The sequence below is a fragment of the Hyaena hyaena genome, unplaced genomic scaffold, assembly GCF_003009895.1.
Source record: "Hyaena hyaena isolate Hyena2069 unplaced genomic scaffold, ASM300989v1 scaffold_1768, whole genome shotgun sequence".
Classification (NCBI taxonomy): domain Eukaryota; kingdom Metazoa; phylum Chordata; class Mammalia; order Carnivora; family Hyaenidae; genus Hyaena; species Hyaena hyaena.
Window position 1 is genome coordinate 161,061 of NW_024082396.1, and position 24,945 is coordinate 186,005.

Below are 24,945 nucleotides of genomic sequence, written 5' to 3' on the forward strand. Positions count from 1 at the left end.
CAAGTGGAGCCACCAAAATGTCACAAAGAGAAAGAGTTATGACCCCTGTTATTCTAGAGGTCATGACTACATAGCACAGCCACTGCATTTAGCATCATTATTATTCCATGATGGCTTCTGTTTGGGGATTGTGATCTGGACCAGTGGCTCTATGGTTTTAATTCTGCACAGGCACAAGCAGCGGGTCCAATACATTCATAGGAACAATCTCTCTGCCAGATCATCCCCTGAGACTACAGCCACCCAAAGCATCCTTATCCTCGTCATCACCTTTGTGTCTTTGTGCATTCTCTCCTCCATCTTTCACAATTGTACAGTGATTTTTGACAATCCCAGCTGGTGGCTGACGAACACCACTATACTAATCACCTCATGTTTTCCAACTATAAGTCCTTACCTCCTCATAAGCCATGACTCCAGGTTGTCCCGGTTCTGCTTTGCCAAGAAAGGAAATACAAAATTACTTAAATTTATCATAAATATGTAAATTATATACATATTCACAACAGTTAGCTTTTTAGTTATTAATTCATTTGACAGTTTAATCACAATCCTGAAAGTCATATTGCAAGAGGGTGATAAACGACACAGACTTGGCTTCAGTGCAAAATGAGTAAGTGGAATGCAATTATAAATGAAGTATTATGTGATTATCACATTAATACAATGTAATATAAGTGTCTTAATATTTGAAGTGAGGGGGTTTGAAACCCATGTAATATTTAAACAACAGTTCCTGAAACAATCTGGAGATTATGAACTCATTGAGCATGTAACTTTCAATGTGATATAATAAATTTTCTCCAAAATTAACTAGTTATGGGATTATACGACAAATTCCCTAAGCTAGGGACACCATTTGATGTGGCCCTTCAATATACTGAAGACAACAAAATTTCCACAGAATAATGGATAACCTGGAGTTAAGCTGGAGAGTAAATTCGTTTTCAGAGAATGGAGGCATCAGGAGCCAAGTATGAGTTTGGTATGTCACACTCTTGTAGAGATGTTAATCATTTGAAGTCTGATGTTTTGAAGGGAGATTTAAGCATTTTCTTACAGAAGGACCACATTGACCTCGTGTAGGTTAGGGAAGAGCACAAAAGTATGTTTTGCTGTTTTCAAGTGTTGACTCGTAAAAAACACATGTTGTATGGGATAAAAATGCATAGATTTGGGGATCTGTGGAAGTTTCCTCTTGATCTATTATGCAAAGATGCCATTAAGGCATGTTGGCAAGAAGCAGCCTCCATGGTACACTCTCTGGTTTCTTGGGTGAGGAAATAAGTTTATTTAGGGAACTTTCATTAAACTTGAGTAGTGGGGGAGTAGCCGTTGGAAGAGTAAGTCATGGATCCAATTTGTTAATTTGGAGTTTTTGTGTGAGGTTGTCAAAAGATGAGAATGGACATGTCCTTAATTTTGGGAAATATTTTAATGTAGCTGTCTGTACATATAAAGTTGATGTAAATATTAATGATTCAAAATTCAAAAAGCAAAAGAATTAGTTTGATCTAATGGACATATATTGACCCCTTTGCCACAAAAAATAGAGAAATGCATTTTTTAGCCCATGTGAAACACAGAGAAATATTTACCATAATTATACCACAAGCAGTATGTAGATGGATAGATATAACATATCAATATTTGTGCATATATATGTGTAAGTTTTTATATGTGTATAAGTTTGTGTATATACATGTGTGTATATATGTACATATATGCTCATATAAAATAAGTTATTTTTCTGTCAATAATATTGGAAAACTAAATTGAAGAATAAATATAATACTAATTATAATGTTTTAACTGTAAATTATATATTATCTGATCCCTCCATCCTAGTGGTTTAATTGGTAAAAGTTACATAGAATACATTTTTAATTTTTCAATTTTAATCCTTGACTTATCTATATCTCTGGAAAATAAAGCCAGTTGGATATACTAAGAAAATGTTTGACTTTATTAGTTGTAATTTGTCTTTTATGGTTAATGTAAGAGCGGATATATCTAGAATTGGATTTATCAACTTTTTATATGCTCTTTATTACACCTGTTCTATTTTCTTATCTTTTCTCCATTATAATTTAAAAAAATATTTTAGAGAAAGAGAACAAGTGCGTGAGCTTAAGCAGGCTCCAAGCTCAGTGTGTAGATGGAGTGGGGCTAGGTCCCACAACTGAGATCATGACCTGAGCTGAAATCTAAAGTCAGATGCTCAACCAACTGAGCCACCCAGGCACCCCTGTATCTATTTTTTAAAATAACTCTGTATTTTGTACCCCCTTTTGGAGTATGTGTAATTACTGAGAAAATTATATAGAATATGTTTTTCTTTTTTCAATTTTAATTCTTATATTTAACTGTATCTCTTAAAAAATACTCAATTACATATAGTAAAATATGTTTGACTTTAATGAGATTAATCTCTTATGTTCAGTATCATATTAAATGTATTTCCAATTGCATTTATCAATCTATACTATGTTCTTCATTACACCTATAGTCTGTCTGTTCTTAGTTTGCCAATTCCAACTTCTGCATTAATTTTAAATAATTCTACATTGTACCTCTCTTATCTTGGAGATCATATATTTAGTATTTCTTAGTTTTTAATGTAGAAATTACAGTATACTTTAAAAAAACAAGTCAGAACTGGGCTCTGTGCTTTCAGAGTAGAATCTGCTTTGGAACTTCTGTCACACACTCTCTCTCTGGCCCTCCCCAACTTGTATTCTCTCTCTCTCTCAAAAATAAATAAATAGTTTTTAAAAACTATTCAGAGTGTAGTTATTTAATACATCTACTTCTACCTGGACAATATGATGGCAATGCAACACTAATAGATTAACTTTCACTCAATTTGTTTTTGTTTATATGCTGTACATTACATGATCAGGACTTATTTATTTTATAACAAGAAGTCTGTACCTTTCAACCACCTTCACTTATTTCACCCACAAGGGGTAGCCCTTGTCTCTGGCAACCACTAATCTATTCTGTATATTTATGAGTTCAGGCTTTGTTTGTTTGTTTTAGATTCCAGATATAATTGAGATTATATGGTATTTGTCTTTCTTTGTCTGACTTATTTCACTTAGCATAATGCTAATGGACTGCAAATTTCATCTATATTGTCACAAATGGCAAGGTTTCTTTCTTTTTAATGGCTGAATAATATTCACATATATACTGCATCTTCTTTATCCATTCATCCATTGATGAACACTTAGGTTGTTTCTATGTCTTCACTAGTGTAAATAATGCTGCAGTGAACACAGGAGTGCATATATCTTCTTGAGTTAGTATTTTGTGTTTCCTTTAAATAAATACCCAGAGGTAGAATTGCAGAATATGGTAGTTTCATTTTTAATTTTTTGAGGAACCACCATATAATTTTCCATAGTGGCTGCACCAATTTACATTCCCACCAACAATGCACAAGGGTTTCCTTTTCTGTCCATCCTTGTCAACACTTGCCATTTCTCATCTTTTTTATAATAGCCATTCTAATGGGTGTGAGGTGATATTGTGGTTTTGATTTGCAATCTCCTGATGATTAATAATGTTGAGCACCTTTCTTGTATCTGCTGGCCATCTGTATGTCTTCTTTGGGAAAATGTCTATTCAGATCCTCTGTCCCTTTTTACTTTTTTTTTTAATGAAAAATTTTAAATGTCTATTTCTATTTGACACAGAGAGAGAAAGAGAGAGAGACAGAGTGAGAGCTGGGGAGGGGCAGAGAGAGAGGAAGACACAGAATCTGAAGCAGGCTCCAGGTTCCAAGCTATCAGCACAGAACCCAATGGGGGGCTTGAACTCATGGACCATGAATTCATGACCTGAGCTGAGATCAGATGCTTAACCAACTGAGCCACCCAGGTGCCCCTCCTCTGTCCCTGTTAAAATCAGATTGCTTGTTTATTTGTTTTTGTTGTTGTTCTTGGTGTTTGTTATAGTCGTTGTTGTTTTTCCTATTGAGTTATATGTGTTCTTTATATATTTTGGATACTAACCCCATCAGATATATGGTTTGCAAATATTTTATTTCATTCAGTAGGTCGTCTTTTTCATTTGATGGTTTCCTCTGCTGGGCAGAAGCTTTTTAGTTTGAAGCAGTCTCATTTATTTATTTTTGCTTTTGTTTCTTTCTATGTCAAATCCAGAAACAACATGGAGGAACCTGGAGAACATTATGCTAAGTAAAATGAGGCAGGTACAGAAAGAGAAGCACTGCATGATCTCACTTATTTGTGGAACCCTGAAGAGTTAAACTCATAGAACAAAGACTACAGGTTTTCACAGACTCAGAGGTGGGAGAAATGAATAGATGTTGGTAAAATGGTACAAAGTTTCAGTTGTGCACATTGAAAACTTCTGAGGATCTAACATGAAGCATGGTGACTGTAGTTGATAATGTATTATTTGATATTTACACTTTGCTAAGAGAGGAGATATTAAGTGCTCACTACACACACAGAGAAAAGATAACTATGTGAGGTGATAGGTTTGTTAATTGATTTTATTTCATTAATCACTTCACAGTATGTATATATATACACACCAAAACATTGTGTTGTACACTTAAAATATAAACTATTGGTTTGTCAGACCTCAATAAAACTGGAGAAAAATAATTTATTTAAAATCTGTCTCATTATGGATAATTTTGTGAATAAGATATGTATTATACTTTGGAAACATTAAAGAGTTTTTCATTGTGTCCTATTTCAGCACAAGACCTCAAGACATAGGCCAAGTTGGGTGGCCCTCCAGGCACTTCTTTCCTTTACTGACTACCCAGTACCAGTTAACAGCCCCTCCTGCCACCCAGCTCACATCCTATATATTTGGTATTCTGAAAGAAGAGCAAGATGGCTGGGCCATTGTGCACCCCAAGTCCTACATGCAGACATCTACTCTATATCCAATTTAAAGCATTTTGGTGGGGGGCTGTTGGGGGGACACCTGGCTGGCTCAGTCGGTGGAGCATGCAACTCTTGACTCGGGGTTGTAAGTTTGAGCCTCATGCTGGGTGTAGAGATTGCTTAAAATTAAAAATAAAATCTTAAAACAAAAATTATTTTAGGGGTATTTTATATAGGTACTTTTTTGGCCTAATGAGCTGAAATTATAATCTATTTATGATTAAATCATGACTGAGTCCTCTAAGAGGGAAATAATGAATGGGCACCAAATTGTTGACTTCCAAATTGCCCTTGTGACTTTCATTACAACAGCCTGCATTCTGCACCTAGATCTGCCTCAGTGACCCCCACCCTGTGAACTGTAGCCCTCCCCTAGAACTCCTGTAGATACCCCCACCATTGCTAGATTCTTACAGTTAACCTCTGTCTCCATCTTGTGAACTTTATAACCTCAAAATCTTCAAAAGTTCTCTCTCCACATTCCAATGACCACACACAAATGTTCTTTACTTTCCATACCCCTTGAATGCACCAGCCTCGCTTCCCTCCGTCTTCCTATTCCTAAATTTACCCTCCTGTTTCAGTGATCTCAAACCATTTCTTATGTCCTCTGTGGCCCTTGAGCCTCAGCCCTTAACCATTGGATTTCCTCATTTTCCCCATGACTTTCATGCATTGTGCCTACCCTGCAATCCCTACCTGGTTCTCCTGGGCCCTTTAGCTCATGATTCCCACTATCCTTCCCAGCTTTCAGCAGCACTCTGCTCCCATTTTGCTTCCCTGTACCCACTCCTAGCCCTCAAGTTCCATCTCTCTCTCTCTACTCTGCATCTCTACTTTGATCAATTACTCCCATGAACTGAATACCCCAATAGATATACTGCTTCATTTGTTGTATTATCTAAGTTCTCACAGACAATAACTATAATGTATGTTTTACCTAATCCTGTGCTTAATTCACCTTCTGTCATTATTAGTCCATCCTTATTAATCCCTTCATCCCCATGACCTTCTTCATCCATCCACAAAGTCCACAATTTCTCTAGTATCCTTAACTTCCTTGCACGCTAAATCTCTTATACCAATAAATCCCTTTGTTTAGGTTCTCAGTTACTTGAGCCCACTTGTTCCTCTTAACCCTCTTTCCCCTCTCTCCCTCCTGTTGATTCCTACCCTTCTCTGCAAATTCCCGGATGTTATCAGAAACTGGCCTCAGTACATGGAGGGCAGGGAGAGATGAAGAGGCTGGCCACTCCACATTGGTGGGTAGCAGTTTTAATAAGTAAAGAGAACTTACATATGAAACTTGTCTTGGGCAGTGGCACAATAAGTGGATCCCCATACCTGCCTGTCCAATCTTAAAGTTTATATAGAGAGAAGCCTTAACTGGACTCAGTCATGTACACCATGCAGGTATTCTCAACACTATGTCACCATCTCAAGGCTGTGTCCTTGGAGCAGCCTCTGGGAGTGGGAAAGGCAAGTAGAACCCACATTCCAAGGACAAGGGAGCAGGTGAGGGGCCTCTGAGTGTCTGGGGCCAAGCTCATGGGTCAATCAGTGATCACATTTTATTTTTTTTGATGATGTTCCCCAACACCCCTGAGCTCTCCCTTCCTTCACTCCCTATGCTGTCTGCACCCTACCTGTATGCCCTTTCCCTGTGTCTTCATTTTACCTTATATGCACTCTTGGGACACCTGGGTGGCTCAGTCAGTTAAGCATCTGACTTTGGCTCAACTCATGATCTCATGGTCTGTGAGTTTGAACCCCGCGTGGGACTCTGTGCTGACAGCATGGAGCCTGCAGTCCGCTTTGGATTCTGTGTGTGTGTCTCTCTCTCTGCCCCTCCCCTGCTTATACTCTCTCTCTGTTTCTCTTTCTCAAAAATGAACAAACATTAAAAAATAAAATACATATGTACACTCTCACACACACACAGAGTCACTCCGCCAACATTTCACCTTTTTTGCTATGCACCTTGACCTGTGAGCTAGTAATGCTCACAGCAACATCTAATGTTACACATTCTAAATAATAACTTTGTGGGTTGTTCAGGGATGAAAAGACTAAAAAGGGCCTCCCTTTCTATACCTCCAGAAGGTGTGAACATACCACAATTCGTTCACATGTGAACACCTTACTGAGATACAAATATCTGTGTTGATGGCGTGAATGTGACTTTATTAATATGAGTCAGTTGTGTGAGCTTGTGTGTGTCATAGCATGTATGACACACTGTGCATATGTGCATATATAGTGTGTGTGTTTATATATAGTGAGTTTTGGATGCATGAGAGTTTGTTAAAGAAAGTGTGAGTGTATATGCGTTCAAGTAAATGAGCATGTGTGACTGTGATTGTATTTGTGTGTATGAACACGTGTGCGTTTGCATCTGTGTGTAAGGCTGGAAAACACATGTAGATGAGAAACTGAGCACCATAGGATTCTAATCCCCCACTTGGAAACGAGGGGCTCTAGACAGAGGTGCTAGATCATATTGTGGATTTGTTTGAAGGAAAAAACAAAAGGATTGATTTGAACTCATATTTAAAAAATCAATTATGAAAGCAATCAGGCTCATTACTAAACATTCAGAAAAAAAAAAAAAAAGCTTCAGGGGCACCTGGGTAGCTCAGTCAGTTTTATATCCGACTTCATCTCACGGTTCATGGGTTCGAGCCCTGTGTCTGGCTCTGTGCTGACAGCTCAGAGCCTGGACCTGCTTTGGATTCTGTGTCTTCTTCTCTCTCTGTCTCTCTCCCACTCATGATCTGTCTCTCTGTCTCTCAAAAATTAAAAAAAATATATATTTAAAAATTTAAAAAAACCTTGAGGAACAAGGTAACCATTCAATGCCCTTGGATTAAGGAAGTAACATTTGCCTATGTGGTATTAAAAGCATTGTAAAATCGACTTTTTAAATTATCTGATCCCAGAGACATTTGGGTGACTCAGTTGGTTAAACATCCCACTTTGGCTCAGATCATGATCTCACAGTCTGTGAGTTCAAGCCCTGCATTAGGCTCTGTGCTGACAGCTCAGAGCCTGGACCCTGCTCCAGATTCTGTGTCTCCCTCTATCTCTGCCCCTTCCCCAGTAGTGCTCTATGTCCCTCTGTCTTTCACAAATAAATAAATGTTAAAAAAAAAATTTTAAGCGAATTATCTTATGCTGTCTGAAAAAAGCATGCTTTCATTGGTGAGAGGCTCATGAACATGCATATTTCTATGGTTGTTGTTGTTGTTATTATTATTATTATTAAATAAGTAGACTTCACATCCAGCACAGAGCTCAATGCAGGGCTTGAACTCAGGACCCTGAGATCAAGGGTGGGATGCTTAACCAACTGAGCCACCCAGGTCCCCCTCTATGATTATTATTCTGTTTAGATTTCCTATATCTACAGGGGTAGCAGAAATGGTGAATATTGGTACCGTATTTGCAATATATCCAGCCTGAAGACTAGGAAATAATTCATTTGGTGTAGAAAAACTTTTCAAGGGAACAGACAATGCAGTGAGACACACAAGGTTCATGGCTAGTCCCACATGTGTCAGACTTCAGTGTTTCCTGCTCCCTTCCTCTGAAACCATCTGCCTTCAGGGATCAAGGAGAAGAAAGAGCCCTCCCAACACTTGCAAAGATCCCTTTGGAGATGAAAACTAGAAACTTGCTGTTGTTTTCAACAATTAAGAATTGGGAAAAAAAGTTTGTCACAAATATTCCCAGTTCTCCATGCCTGTACTCTCATTGTGACTATAGGTGAAGAGAAAATTGTAGTTCCATGGGGAGGTGACATCACACGACTACAAGCCCATATCTAGTGGTCTGACAGCTTAACTTTTCTCTCACACGATACTAGCTGTGGTGACCATCATGTTAATCCCCCCGTCCTGGCAGCCAGAGAAACTCCAGTGAATATTTCTATTTCAGTCTAAGGAGCAGAGTCTGCAAACAAAGAGAGTTATCAAGAGTCTAGGTAAGTGATTATATTGGGGAAACAAAATGACTCTTCTGGATTTCAGACTTGTCCAGGGCCAAAGCCACACAGGAAGGAGGAATAATTCTGATGCTTGAGTTGAATCGGTAAAGAAAGACAGGGTCCTAGACCTTCACCAATCCCTGATGGCTCCTGATGTAATTTACTATAACCCTGACAGTGACAGTTGGTGTTTAATCCAAGTGATAATCAAATCTTGTTTTTAATGTGAATCATGGCTGTAGTTCTAAAATAGATCTGCAGCCAGGCTACCTTACTAGCTGAGAGTCAGGATAACTACAGGTGCCTATAATACCTGCATGGTTAATAAAAGCTAGAAAAAAATCTACAGAATTATCAAATCCTTTGCAGAAGCAGTGCATATGAATAACAATGACTGGAGGAGAAATGTTTCTCTATCTCAGGGTGTATGACATGATTAGTGGAGACATTAATTATTTCCTATTGAAAACATCTATGATCTGTTGATTTTGGTAAGACCATTTTTCCATCTTTGAGTAAGGGGGGGAGCATTGAAGGAAATGGCAATGTTATAAAATGGATTTCAGATGACAGACACAAAAGTATCTTGTGAGCAATTCTCTGGTTTAAAAATATTATCAATCACAAGCTCTGAAATTTCAATTTATAAAATGTACAAGTTTTCACATCCTAGAGATTTCATTTTGTATATGCGTTATAGGAAAACATGTTTAACAAAGCTTGCCTTATTGTCAATGTGTTTTCTTTGTTTTCAAAATTTATTTATTTTGAGAGAGAGGGAGTGTAATTATTAAGAGAGAGAGGAGTGGCAGAGGAAGAGAGGGAGAGAGAGGATCCCACGCAGACTCCACACTGTTAGTGCAGAGCCTGACGTGGGGCTCAATCTCACAACCCTGGGATCATGACCTGAACCAAAATCAAGAGTCCGATGCTTAAACAACTGAGCCACCCAGGTGTCCCGCCAATGCGTTTTCTTAAGTTATGTTAGTAAACATTAGTTTGGAATTTGAAATTAGTGATACTGAGTTTCTACTCTATAGTACTTTCTCATATTGGTGTTTCAAGTTCCATAGTTCAGAGCACAGTAGAGCATTAAGTGATTTTTGTGTAGGTGTCATTTCATTGCTGATATAAAAGCAAATTAGTGTTTCTGTGGCCAATCCAATACACAGCCAGTAGTACATTCTTTGTATATAATTTGTCATGGAGTAGGTCTGTATACAATTATACTACAATCAGCACAGCTAGATTTTATGAAGATATTTATAGCCTTATTCATAATAGGTCTTAGCCTATACAATAAAATTTTACACATAAATGGAAACTTGTACAAAAATATAAAATGCCAAATATAAAATAGTATGTGCAAAAACATCTAAATACACACCTATATTTTGAAGAATACATCTAACTAGCTTTGTTAGAAGAGCATTGTGCTTAAAGGCACTGCCATTATATCAGCCCAATGAGGTTCAAATCTCCCCATTCCCATAAATATGGTTTGAATTTGACAAATCACTAGCCTTTCTCTGCCTCAGTGCTCCTTATTTTTTCCATGAAAATGCTCATACACTCTCATGAAGTTGTGAAGAATCCAGGATGCTACACACATACCCTTTCTAGTATTAATCATACTCTGTAGAAAGCACCTTACATTAACAGTCAATACTTGAAAACCTGTTAAAATGTGTTAACTATAAACAATGATTTCTAAGTGGGAGCTAAGGTAAGAAGAAAATACTGAATTCAAGCTATGACACATGTAGCTCATGCCTCATGTTCCCATGCAGGAATCTCTGGCTTGGAAGATGACTATCACTCCCTGGGAACTGGCAAAAAGGCCGACAGGGGTTTGGCAATGAGAATGATCTTTCTATTACAGACGATAGTCGGGATTCTGGGGAATTTCTCTCTTCTTTGCCATTATCTCTTGCTTCACTTGACAGAATGTAGGGCAAGGTCCACAGATCTGATTCTCAAGCACATGATTGTGGCCAATCTCTTAGTTATTTTTTCCAAAGGAATCCCCCAAACGATGGTAGATTTGGACGTGAAATATTCCCTTAGCGATTTTGAATGCAAACTTGTTTTCTATGTTCACAAAGTGGGCAGGGATGTGGCCATTGGAACCATCTGCCTCTTGACTGTCTTCCAGGTGGTCATGATCAGTCCAGTGGACTCCAGGTGGTCAGGGCTTAAAGCGAAATCTCTGAAGTACATGGGCATCTCCAACATCCTCTGCTGGGTCCTGAACATGATGCTTAATATTATGGTTCTTTTCGTTATGACCAACAAAAGGGGCAACACGAACATAACAAGGAAGAGAGATTATGGCTACTGTTATTCCATAACTGGGGGCTATATAGCACAGTCATTGTATGTAGCAGCAGTATTATTCCATGATGGTTTCTGTTTGGGGCTCATGATCTGGGCCAGCGGCTCCATGGTCTTCATCCTGCATAGGCACAAGCAGCGGGTCCAATACATCCTTAGGAACAATCTCTCCGCCAGACCCTCCCCTGAGACCAGAGCCACTGAAAGCATCCTTGTCCTGGTGAGCACCTTTGTGTCCTTGTGGGCACTCTCCTCTTTCTTGCACATTTGTTCGGTCCTGTTTAACAACTCCAGTCTGTGGCTGAGGAACACTTCTGCACTAATCGCTGCGTGTTTCCCTACGGTCAGCCCCTACATCCTCATGAGTTATGACTCCAGAGTGTCTACCCTCTGCTTTCCTTGGAAAGGAACACGGATCACCTAAACTTGTAATAAATATGTAAACCGTATGTTTATTTAAATGGTGGTTTGTTTATTCATAATCCCCTTCAGTGGATAAGCACAGCTATGAAATAGTCACAAAAGTAGAAAACGAGGACTGACCTTCTGCTCCTAAGTAAATAATAATGCGAATGGCAACTGTAAATGAAATATAATCATGTTAATATTTATGTAATTGAAATTGACTAATATTCGCAGTGGAGGAGTTCAGCTTCTATACAGTGATTATTCCAGAGACAATTTGGAGATTATAAAGAAGTCATTAAGAATACAACTTTCAGGGAGTCTGGATGGCTCAGTTTGTTAAGCATCCAACTCTTGGTTTCAGCTCAAATCATGACCTCATGGTTTGTGAGATCGAGCCTTGCATTGTGCTGTGTACTGACAATGGGGAGCCTGTTTGGGATTCTCTCTCTTTCTCTGCCTGTCCCTCACTCATGCTCTCTCTCTCTCTCATTCTCTCTCTCATAATAAATAAGCCTAAAAAAAAAAAAAAAAGAATACAGCTTTCAATCTGACACAGTAAATTTTCCAGACATTAAGTGCTAGTAGAATTGTAGGAAAAATCCCCTAAAACAGAAGCACCAATATACACTGTCATCCAAGAAACTGAAAAATGAAGAGCAATAGTGAAACTGGTAGGTAAATTCAATTTCAGATAGTACAGCCATTGAGGGATAAGTAATGAATTTTACATTACTTCCTCACAGGGACCCTAGTCATTTGAAGTAAGGTGTTATAAAGGGAGAGGAGTATATTGAAAACATTTTCATGTGGAGGTAGCCATTTAAACTGGAGTCAGACAACTGAGATCTATTTTTTTTTTTTTGCAGATTTTTAAAAGATATTGTGTAAAGTGTTGCTTATTAAAAATGCATTCTGCTTGGGATAAAGTTATATGGATTTGGGAATCTGTATAAGGTAGTTTCTTTCTAATAATGTGAAGATGCCAGTTGGGCATGTTGGCAGAAATAGGTTCCCAAGGTGCAATCCCATGACCCAAGGTGAAGAATAATGTTAGGGTAGTGTCTTCCATCACTCAAGAAGTGATGGGGGAATGGTCATTTGGAGGGGTTAACCATGAATCCATTTTATTGATGTGTAGTTTTTGGCCTGTGGCTATTGAAAGGAAGAAAATGGACATTTCTACAATTTTACAAATTAATGTTGGTTTCTGCTATATTTATATCATAAAGCTCATATGAAGAACTGAAGTTTTAAATATTAGAAACAAAGAATTTGTTTTGCCTGATGTGTATATATTAAATGTTCTGTCAAAGAAATAGAGAAACATATCTTAAATCACGTTACACTTAAAGATACGTACAACATATTCCACACTAAACAACGTGCTTGCGTGTGTATATTTCTGTGTATTTGTATTTGAAGGTATATACATATGTGTATTCATGATTGTTGTGTTTATAAATGCACAAGCATACATTTTAGATCAAATTATGTTTGTTTTGCATCCAAAACATTGGGAAATTGTAAAGTAATAAAACATAAACTGCTGTAACATTAAATTCTATTTTATTTGATATGTGTGTCCAGATATGGTTGCATAAATTTACATGGAACACATTTTTCATCTTTTTATATGAACCCTTATATTTGAGATATCTCTCTTGGAAAAGTATCCAAACGAACATACTAATTTTTTTTAACTTATTTAGAAGTAGCCTTTAAGGCTAATGCAAAAACGCATATATTGAAGAATGAATTCAACAAATTCTTGTCTGATCTTCATTATATCTGTTATATTTTCTTATTCTTTCTAAATTAATTTTTTATATCAAGTATTTAAAATAACTATAACTTGGGGCACCTGGGTGGCTCAGTCTATTGAGCATCTGACTTCAGCTCAGGTCATGACCTCGCAGTCCATGAGTTCCAGCCCCATGTCTGTCTCTGTGCTGTCAGCTGAGAGCCTGGAGCCTGCTTCAGATTCCGTGTCTCCCTCTCTCTGCCCCTCCCCTGTTTGTGCTGTGTCTTTGTCTCTCAAAATAAATAAATAAATAAATAAATAAATAAGTAAATAAGTAAGTAAATAAATAAAAAGCATTAAAAATTTTTCACCAATAACTTCTTTCCTTTAGGGCGTGTATAATCAATTAATTAAGCTACATGGAATGAATTTTTTAATTTTAATCCTTATATTTTAGCTATGTTTCTTGGGGAAAAAATATCCAACTGTATATAATAAAATGCATTTAACCTTAGCAAGAGTACTTAGTGTATTTGTATTTTATGCACTAAATGGTTATATTCTGGACTGTAATTACCAGTTTATAGTGTGGTCTTCATTACACCGGTTATATGTTCTTTGTTTTTCTATAGTAACTTTCTTTTTTATTTTGGAAATACTTCTAAGCTTTACCCCTTTCAATTTGGTGGTTGTACGTTGGCATATTTTCATTTTTAACTTAAAATTACAGCATACTATGCTTTCTTTGGCAACACACATACTAAATTTGGAACAATACAGAGATTAGCATGGCCTCTTGCAAAAGGATGACTCACAAATTCATGAAGCATTCTATATTTTTTTAATTACAGCATTCCATTAAAAACTAATCAGAGTAGAATTATTTGATAGGTTTAAAACACTGGACAGTATGATGGCAACCCAACAATAAACCAGTCCACTCTCCCAGCACGTTTCCTTGTTGATCTGTATTTTTAAAAGTGTTGATGTCATATGCACAGGTCATAAACTCACAGCTCAGTGAAATGTCACAAAGTAAATAGACCTCTGTATTGAACACCTACATTTTAAAAAATGCATGGATGTAGAATTATTGGCACATTCCACAGATACCCTACTCTTCCCCCTAAAGTTTCAGTATTTTCACCAGGTAACCAATAATCTGACATCTTAGAGCATAGAAAATTTTGAGGCAATTTTTAATTTCACACCAATGAGCGAATACAGCATTCACTTATTTTTAATTTTTATTATTCAATGTGTTATTTGTGAATATCGATATTGAATATCAAAGGGTTAATTTAATCATTCCTCTGTTGTCATTCACATGAGTGGTTTTCAGTTTGGGACAATTAGGATATTTGCAAATTCTTTTCTCTTTGTGAGACTTGTACGTATACCTTTGGGTGTACACGTGATGGTGGGATTTTTTTTTAAATCCTTATTCATTTTTGAGAGAGAGAGTGTGTGAGGGGGGAGGCCCAGAGAGAGAGAGGGACAGAGGATCTAAAGTGGGTTCTGCACTGGCAGTAAAGAGCCCAGTGCAGGACTCGAACTCACAAACTATGAGATCATGACCTGAGATGAACCAACTGAACCACCCAGGTTCCTCGGTAGTGGTTTTACCATACACATATACCTGTCTTGCTTTATCACACATTGTGAAATATTTTCCAAAAGGCTCTTTTTGAAACTAATTTTCATACCAAGTAGCAGAGTATGTGATATCTGGTTTATCCCCATTGTACCAACACTTAGTATTTTCTGTCATCGTCATTATAACTTTCTTGTTGATTGTTCCAATAAGGATTTTGTCTTCCCTTGGTAACTAAAAAAGTTGAATATCTTTTTGCATATTGACTTCATATAAGCTTTTTAAAAATTTAATGTCCTTTGGGATATTTTTGCCATTTTTTAAGTTGTGTCCCTTTTTCTACTTGGCCTATACTAGTTCTTTATATGTGCTGCATAAATTGTCTTTTCATGGTGTGTTATCTATCTCTATACTCATGAAGATCAGCTCTAAATTGTATTATAACTTGTCATTTCCTGTTATATTTAATGTCTTTTTGTTCGGTGTCAGAAATATTTTCCATACTAAGAATGCAGAGATTATATCTTCTGTTTTTTTCTTACAGGGCGCCTGAGGGGCTCAGTTGGGTAAGCGTCCGACTTCAGCTCAGGTCATGATCTCAGGATGTGTGGATTAGAGCCCCGCATTGGGCTCTGTGCTGACAGCTAACTCAGAGCCTGGAGCCTGCTTCAGATTCTGTGTCTCCCTCTTTCTCTGCCCCTCCCCAGCTCTCTCTCTGTCTCTAAAATAAATAATAAAATATTAAAAATTTTTAAAAATTTTTACATTTTTTTTGAGATAGTGCCAGCAAGCAGGGAAAGAACAGAGGAATTGGAAAGGAGAGGATTTTAAGTAGGGACTCAATCTCATAAACTGTGAGATCATGACCTGAGCTGAAATCAAGATTTGGATGCTTAACCAAGTGAGCCTCCCAGGTGCTTCTGTTTTCTTCTTAAACTACATTATTCACTATATCATGTAGAAATCATTCAGAATCACTTTGTTGTAATGTGGGTAGCAATTTATATTGCTTTCCAGTAAGACTAATAAATTGCAATTTATTTAGCAAATACTGTCTTGTGGTTCCTTTTCTTTCACCTATTACTGCCTTACTAGGTAACAGCACATCTTCCTTGGGACTGACTTTTTAGGTATGAATTTTGATGGTCATTCTGCCCTTTTCTCCTGCCTCCTAAAGCCGTTAGGAATCCCCTGCACCACACATCAAAGTCCTGATGCCCAGAACCATTTTGTTCAAATGATCAATTTTTTTTCATACATAAAGGAAGAAGTCAACCCTGATGTGATATAATTTCCTTAGGCATTTATCTTATTTATATCTTTTATTAGCTTTCATTCCAAACTATCTTATCAAGGATAACATTTTGTGTAAAGAATAGTCTTTAATGCGGATGTTTCTTAATTGGAGGTAATGGACTGATTAATTGATCAATAATAAGAAAGGTAATGGCTTTCTCTGAGGCAAAAGCTGGGCAAGTTGGCTTATGATCCATCTTAAAATATTGGGGTTTCTTAAGTTTGTGGCTCCTCAGCTATGGTGCAAATTTACAAATGTACAGAACCTCCTGGAGCTGTTTGCAATCCCCCTCAATACCTGGTCTTGGGGAAAGACAAGGGGAGGAAAGGCAGACATGAAGATCTTGCTGTCAGTTGTGACATGAAACATTAGGTCTTTTGTTGCAGACCTAGGATTCTCAAATGTTCTGCCACCAACCATTAAACAGACAACCTAATTCCTTTGCTACCAAATAGAGTAAGATTTAAGATCCTTCTTGGGGTGCCTGGATGGCTCAGTTGGTTAAGCATCCAACTTTGGCTTAGGTCATGATCTCATCGTTCATGAGTTTGAGCCCTGCATTAGGCTCTGTGCTGACAACTCAGACCCTGGAGCTTGCTTTGGATTCCATGTCTCCCTCTCTCTCTACTCCTTCCCCAGTCACACTCTGTCTCTCTCTCAAAAATAAACAAACATTAAAAATTTAAAAAAAGAGATGCTTCTTCTTTTTGGTAGGTCCTGCAGACCCTAGATAGCCAGAAGTATTCATTTTTTGGTAAAGACTTGAGGAAATCTGAGTTTGGGGCTGATCTTCGTGTTATTGGTGGAAGAGGTCATCAAGAAGATGTGACCACCGCTTGACTTGAGAGCTTGCCCTAGGCAATAGATTCCTCCCCCCATCTCCTGTCCTTTGAATGTATGTTCTACCCACTGTTCCTAGTGGGAGCTGTTCCAAGGACATAGCCTTGAGAGTAAGAGCTTGTGGAGACCATCTGGGCAGTGCATGTGACTAAATCTGCAAAAACCACACCAGAAACTTCCAAGATTCTGGCAGGTGAGTATGGAGATCTACTCATCTTGTGGCCACCCAAGACAAGCCACTTAAGTTCCTTTGCTCATTAAACCTGCCACCTACCAAACTGAGTGGCCTACCTCTTTCTTCAGTGTCTCTCTACCCTCTGTGGACAGCCAGTTTCAGATTTCACCTCAGAAGCTCATGAGTTTGTGACCCAACAGTTATGCTGGAAGCACCAGGTAATCTGGAGGCATCTATAAGGTGCCAATTTGGAATAGGGTCTGTAGGGAATCATGGCCATTTATACCATGCAGGGTGGTTCTGGGTGTCCAGTTCCAGGACCTTGATGCTAGATTTCAGGCAGATGATTTAAAGGAAGTACTGGATTCAGGTTATGCATGTCTGTCTTTGGGCACCCACCAGTAATGGATTTATCTTACCTATCCTCCCATACATCCATGGGAAGGAAGTGAATTAAAGCAGAGGAGAAACAATGAAGGACCCATGAAAGGGATGGTATAGAGTTGGTGGAAAGAACAGTTTTGTGCTACAGATTCTGGTCTTAGGAGTGCCTGGGCTCTGACTCAGACCTGTTCTTTTGAGGCTGAGTACATTCTAGGTAAGTGGTTCATAGACTGGAATCTTTGGAGGGACCAGCTTCCTTTACTGTTCAGGGCCAGTATGGAGTAGGGATATGCTGGGAGTCTTTTGGAGACATAGTCTAATGTGTGGCATTTGTGTGGGGACTACTTGGAGCACCAGGACATGAAGAGTAAGTCCTTGGGATTGAGTAGGACCCCAGAGCCCAGAGTCACAGCACTGCTCTGCATATACACTTGGGTCTGCAGGGTAGAAGATACCCACATTTCAACATAAGAATTCCTCCCTCTAGTCCCTTCTTCTGGGGAAGCCTCCACTCTTTCTGAGGCCATTCCACAATGGGAGAGAGGTGAAGGAAGCCCCAGAACAGGAAAGGAAATAAAAAAATATATGGGGTGGCATGTAAAGTGACAGTTGGTGGGGTATTATGTTTTATATCCAAGTGCAAGGGCCTATTAGCAATTCCCCATCAGTAGTGAATGTGTGTACTCATAATGGAGAAGGAATCTCATGTCTCAGAACCATATAGATAATCTACATGTGCACAGATCAATATGATTAAGGATCTGTTTGTCATAATGTGTCTGATATCAGGAGACAGACATATTTAGCTCTGGACATGTATAAATAGGAAATATTTCAAGCAGATGGTTCATTGGTGATCCACATGGAATATGATGTAACACTTCAGAGGAAGAATATCTCCTTCCTAGGTCACTGATTGAGGAAGAAAGAATTATTGGATAAGTCTAATATTTATGGAAATAATGAACCAAGAATAAAAGAATTAATAGTGTATCTGTGTGTATATTTTTCATACAATTTCAGACATAGTCTAAATTCCATAAGGAGGAAGATACAAGACAAACAGCTAAAACTGGATGTGGGATAATTAATGGTTTCTTTTACTTTGTCCTATAACTATTTATAATTACATTTATTTCTACATGTACAAGCATACCTCAGAAATATTGTGGATTTTGGTACAGACCGCCCTGACAAAGTATCACAAAAAACAAGTCAAGTAAACATTGTCATTTCCTAGTGCATATAAATGTTTACATGACACTGTAGTCTAGTGAGTGTGCAATAGCATTATGTCTAAAACAAAAGCATATATACTTTATTTTAAAATACTTTGTTGCTACAACATGCTAATCATCATCTGAGCTTGTCCTCAAGTGAGTTGTCATCTTTTTGCTGGTGGAGAGGGTCTTGCCTCCATGTTGATGGCTGCTAACTTGTCAGAGTGGTGATTACTGAAGATGGGGTGGCTGTGACAATTTCTTAAAATAAGAGAACGATGAAGTTTGCCACATGGATTGACTCTTCTTTTCACAAACTATTTCTCTGTAACATGTGGTGGTGCTTCATAGAATTTCACTCACAGCAGAACTTTTAGAATTGGAGTTCATCCACTCAAGCCCTGCCGTTGCTTTATCACCTAAATCTATAATATTCTAAAGATTTTGTGGTCATTTCAACAATCTTCACAGCATCATCAGCAGGAGTAGATTCAAGAACTACTCAAGAAACCACTTTTATTGCTCATCCATATAAAGCAACTTTTGCATTCATTGAAGTTTTATCATGTGGTTGCAGCAATTCGGTTCCATCTTCAAGCTCCACTTCTTTTTAAAAAAAAAAGTTTAAACATTTATTTTGAGAGAGAAAGAGTGCACGCACGCGTGCACACACACACACATGGGGGAGGGGCAGAGAGAGGGAGACACAGAATCTGAAGCAGGCTCCAGGCTCCAAGCTGTCAGCACAGAGCCCAATGTGGGGCTTGAACTCAGAAACCACAAGGTCATGATCTGAGCCAAAGTCAAACACTTAACCCACTGAGCCATCCAGGCGCCCCCAAGCTTCTAATTCAGGTTTTCTTGCTGTTACCACACATCTGCAGTTGGTTCCTCCCTGGAGTCTTGAACCCTTCAACTTCATCCATGAGTGTTGGAATCAACTTCCAAACTCCTGCTCATATTGATATTTTGAGCTCTTCTCATGAATCACAAATGTCATTTTAAAAAAATGTTTTATTTACTTTGACAGAAAGAGAGAGTCAGAGAAGGACAGAGGAGAGGGAGAGAAATCCCAAGCAGGCTCTGTGGTATAAATGCAGAGCTTGATGTGGTGCTCGATCTCATGAACTGTGAGATTATGATCTTATCCAAAATCAAGAGTCAGATGCTTGACCTACTAAGCCACCCAGGCACACCTGAGTCACAAATGTTCTTAATGGCATCTAGAATGGGGAGTTCATTTCAGAAAGTTTTCAATTCACTTTGCCCAGATCCATCAGAGGAATCACAATCTATGGCAGTCAAAGCCTTATGAAATGTTTTCTTAAATAATAAGACTGGAAGGTCAAAATGACTCCTTGATTCATGGGCTGCAGAATGGATTCTGTGTTAGCAGACATGAAAACAACATTAATCTCATTGTGCATCCCCATCAGAGCTCTTGGGTGACCAGGCGCATTGTCAATAAGTGGTTATATTTTGACAGAAACTTTTTTTTTCTGAGCAGTATGTCTCAGCAATGGGCTAAAAATATTCAGTAACCATGTTGTAAACATATTTTCTGTCATCCTGGCTTTGCTGTTCCATTTACAGAGCACTGGCAGACTACATTTAGCATAATTCTTAAGGGATTTACGACATGCAAGTGGTCACTGAGCACAGGTTTCCACTTAAAGTCAGCAGCTGTGTTAGCTCCTAAAAGGAGTCAGCCTTGAAGCCAGGCATTGACTTCTCTCTAGCAATGAAAGTCATACATGACATCTTCTTCCAGTAGAAGGTTGTTTTGTCTGGAAACAACTGGAAATCTGTTGTCTGGTGTAGTCATGATTTTAGCGACCTCTGGAAAACTTGCTGCAACTTCTACATCAGCACCTGCTGCTTCACCTTGCACTTGATGTTACAGAGATGGCTTCTTTCCTTCAATCTCCTGAACAACCTCTGCCAGCTTCAGACTTCTCTTCTGCCACCTCCATGCCTCTCTTGGTCTTCACAGAATTGAAGGGAGTCAGGGCCTTGCTCTGGATTAGGCTTTGGCTTAAGGGAATGTTGTGGCTGTTTTGATCTCTGCAGACCACAGCAGATTTCTACATATCAACATAGGCTCTTCTGCCTTTTTAAAATAATATTTATTCATTTAAAAAATAAAAAATAAAAACAAATTATTCATTTATGAGAGACAGAGTGTGAGTATGGGAGGGGCAGTGAGAGAGGAGACACAGAATTCGAAGCAGGCTCCAGCTCCAGATGACAGCTCAGGGCCCGATGTGGGGCTCGAACTCATGAGTCAAGAGATCATGACCTGAGGCGAAGTCAGATGCTTAACAGACTGAACCACCGAGGCGTGCCTCTTCTGCCTTCTTATTTGTGTGTTTACTGGACTAGCACTTGTAACTTCCATCAAGAACTTTTCCTTTTCATTCACAGCTTGGTTAACTGTTTGGTACAACAGACCCAGCTTTTGGCCAGTCTTGGCCTTAGACATGCCTTCTCACTAAGCTGTAGCATTTCTAGCTTTTGACTTAAACTGAGAGGCATATGACTCTTCCTTACACTTGGAGGCCACTGTAGGGTTATTAAGTGGCCTGATCTCAGTGCTGTTGTGTCTCAGGGAATAAGGAGGTCTGGGGAGAAGGAGAGAGATGGAAAAATAGTTGGCCAGTGGAGCACTCAGAACACACACAACTTTTATCGATTAAGTTTGTCATGTTATGTGGGTGTGGTTTGTGGCACCCCAAAGCAATTACAACAGTAACTTCAAAGATCACCCACCACAGGTCCCCATCACAAACATATTAATGGAAGTTTGGACTATTGCAAGAATTACCAAAACGTGACATAGAGACACAAAGTGAGCAACTACTGTTAGAACAATGGTACTGATAGATTTGCTGGAGGCAGGGTCACGACAAACTTTCAGCTGAAGCACAGCAAAGTGATGCATAACAAAATGAGGAATGCATGTATTCATTTTCTATTTCCAATCTAACAAATTGCCACGTACTTAGTGGCTAAAACAACACCCACTTATGGTCTCACAGTTCATAAATCAGAAGTTCCGTAGGCTTGGCTGTGTACTCTGCTTAGAAGCTCACAAATCAAAAATCCAGATGGCAGCCCATATGGGCTCTTCTGTGAAACACGAGGAAGAATTCAGGTTCCAAGATCCTTTGATTATTGTCAGAAATCATTTCCTCTTCATGGTTTCCATGTGCCCCTAGTCACCTGTCTCCAAAGACAGTCACAGCATGGGAAGAAACTGTCAGGCCTCTCATCTCTAACGTACTCCCTGGTCTAAAACTTCCTATGGTTACATTGTGCCCATTCAGATAAACTCTTTTATGGTCACTTCATCACCTAAGTGCAGAACCTTAAAGACATATACAAAGTCCCTCCTGCAGTGCAACATGCCATAAACCTCACAGTTACAACAGTGGGTGGAGATGTATCTGCCACATTATGAGACCAGTGATTTTTCTCAATGAAAACATAGTTTAAAATAAATTTCAGTAAATCTACAAAAATAGCACAACCTTACCTCTTCAAATATTTTCTAATAAGGGGAAACATAAAAAAGAATACTTAGAAATTTAAGTTTTACCTTGCTGTTTCATATTTTAATAAAGCACATATTATATTCTAGTGGAACAAAGGGATTTTCATCATTAAGTTTAAGGTACTCAAGGTCTTCAAGACAAAGATAAAGCCTAATAAGGGACATTCTGACACCAATTTCCATCACTGAGTACTGTATACTGGTTAAAGGTGCTCCTGCCCAAACTGCCGTGGTTGCATCCCTTGTGCCACATCTTAAAAGAGCAAAATGAGGGCCCTTGGGTGGCTCAGTCAGTTTAGCATCTGACTCTTGAATTCGGTTCAGTTCATGATCTCATGGATCATGAGCTCGACCCCCACTTCATCCAGCTCTGTGCTGACAGTGCAGAGCCTGATTGGGATTCTCTCTCTCCCTCTCTGCCCTTTCCTCCTTTCTCTAAACAAATACATTTAAACAATATATTAAAAAAAAAAGGGGGGGGGAGCCTGGGTGGCTTAGTCGGTTAAGCGTCCGACTTTCGCTTAGGTCATGATCTCGCGGTTCGTGGGTTCGAGCCCCGCGTCGGGCTCTGTGCTGACTGCCAGCTCAGAGCCTGGAGCCTGTTTCAGAGTCTGTGTCTCCCTCTCTCTCTGACCCTCCCCTGCTCATGCTGTCTCTCTCTCTCTCCTAGAAATAAATAAAAATTAAAAATAAATAAATAAATAAATAAATAAATAAATTAAAAAAAAAAGAGCAAAATGGCTGTGGCTTGCAGTACACCCCAAATCCTGCATGAAATTCTCCATTACATATTCAATTTCCAGTATTTTATGCCTAAAGTTTTTTTGCTTTTTTGTTTTTTCCTTGTGAATTAAACTTAGAATTTTTCCAAGATTAAGTTGTGAGTCAAATGTAAATGAGAGAATTAATGAATGTGGGGAGTGAATTAGTGACATCCAGTCTTCCCCAGTGACCTCCATCACCCCAGGCTCTATCCTTCCCCACCCTTTTTCTTTCCCCACTCCCGCCCACTTGACCTTGAACATCCCCTAAAACTCCATAGGACCTCCTGTCCTTCAAAACTCCTCTGACCTCAAATCTCCACCACTCCTACCCCACTGCATTCCAGATGCCACAGACCAATTTCCTTCACCTCCCATCACCCTTGTGTTAGACCTCCAGTGCTGCCTTTCCCTAGACATTTACCAGTCCTCTGTTCCAGAGATCCTAGGCTGTTTCCACTGAATTTGGTATTCCTGAACCCTAGCATCCCCCGCATCCAACCACCCAACTTTCTCTTCTTTCCCAATAGCCTCACACAACATCTCAACCATGAAATCCCTGCCCCTTTCCCTGGGCTCTTTAGCACATGTGGGCAGTATCTTCCCAAGCTCCCTTCATCACCCCTCTGCCATTTTGCCTCACTACGTCCTTCATTACCATGGCCCCAGAGCTCCACCTCCCCTTCTACTCTTCTCCCTTGCTTAGGCTCATTAACCACCCACAGGACTTGCATGCCCTACTTGTAATACCCCTTCACCCATCACAGTCTTTAACCTGTCAAAGATGTAAAGTCTCATGTGGTTTTTACACACTCTGGCTCCCTAACCACCTTCTCCCATTACCTGTCCATTCCCATTAAGTCCTTCTTTCCCCGGACCCCCAAACACTTATTCACCCAGCACACACAGTATCTTTCTACCCTTGACTTCCTTGCACACTTTGTCCCTCACATACTGAAACGCACACTTTAATCACTCTGTGACTTTATCACTCCTGTGTCTTTTAAACCCCTTTCCTCTGTTCCTCAATTTCTCTATCTCCCCACACCCCCATGCTCTCTGAACCATATCTATACCTCCATCGTGTGCTCTCATTGTAGGTCACCTATCACACATTCTAGTTCTCTGTCACACATGCAGAGCAGCGCATCCCCAACACCCCAACTTGACCACTGTGTGCCTCAACCTGAAGCAGCCTTATCACAGCATCTTTGAAGTGTTGCAGTTAGTAAATAACATCACAGGATGGAAGGACGTAAAATGAGCAAGACCTGCCCCCTATGCAGGTACCTAGAGTTCTCAAGCTACCACTGTTCTAAATGTGAACCTTCACTAAGACTTATTGGGGTTTTGGGGCGCCCGGGTGGCTTAGTCGGTTAAGCGTCCGACTTTCGCTCAGGTCATGATCTCGCGGTTTGTGGGTTCGAGCCCCGCGTCGGGCTCTGTGCTGGCTGCCAGCTCGGAGCCTGGAGCCTTTTTCAGAGTCTGTCACTCCCTCTCTCTCTGACCCTCCCCTGCTCATGCTGTCACTCTCTCTCCTAGAAATAAATAAATCATTAAAAAAAGACTTATTGGGGTTTATTAGGGCCATGTGACTGTGGCTGATCACGAGTTTGTCACAGAAAGTACATGTGAGTGCGGCTGTTTAAGAATGTAAGTGTATGTTTGAGTGTGTTGATATGTATGTGGGTAAATTTACAGTTGTAAATCTGTGAAAGTGTC

General features: G+C 39.2%; 1 protein-coding gene and 1 non-coding gene across 2 annotated transcripts; both read left to right on the top strand.

Annotated features, from left to right (window-relative positions):
• The first annotated feature begins 10,669 nt into the window (after window positions 1-10,669).
• LOC120226568 (vomeronasal type-1 receptor 4-like) lies at window positions 10,670-11,674 on the top strand. The gene has a single exon (XM_039224737.1). The coding sequence runs from the start codon at window positions 10,670-10,672 to the stop codon at window positions 11,672-11,674; it is 1,005 nt and encodes a 334-aa protein (XP_039080668.1).
• A 2,463-nt stretch (window positions 11,675-14,137) lies between these two features.
• Window positions 14,138-14,240, top strand: LOC120226569. Its single transcript, XR_005527055.1, has one exon. It is a non-coding gene; the product is annotated as a U6 spliceosomal RNA (small nuclear RNA).
• The last annotated feature ends 10,705 nt before the right edge of the window (window positions 14,241-24,945 follow it).

Excerpts from the sequence above, each read along its gene's own strand:
- LOC120226568 (XM_039224737.1), top strand. The coding sequence starts at position 10,670 with ATGACACATGTAGCTCATGCCTCATGTTCCCATGCAGGAATCTCTGGC.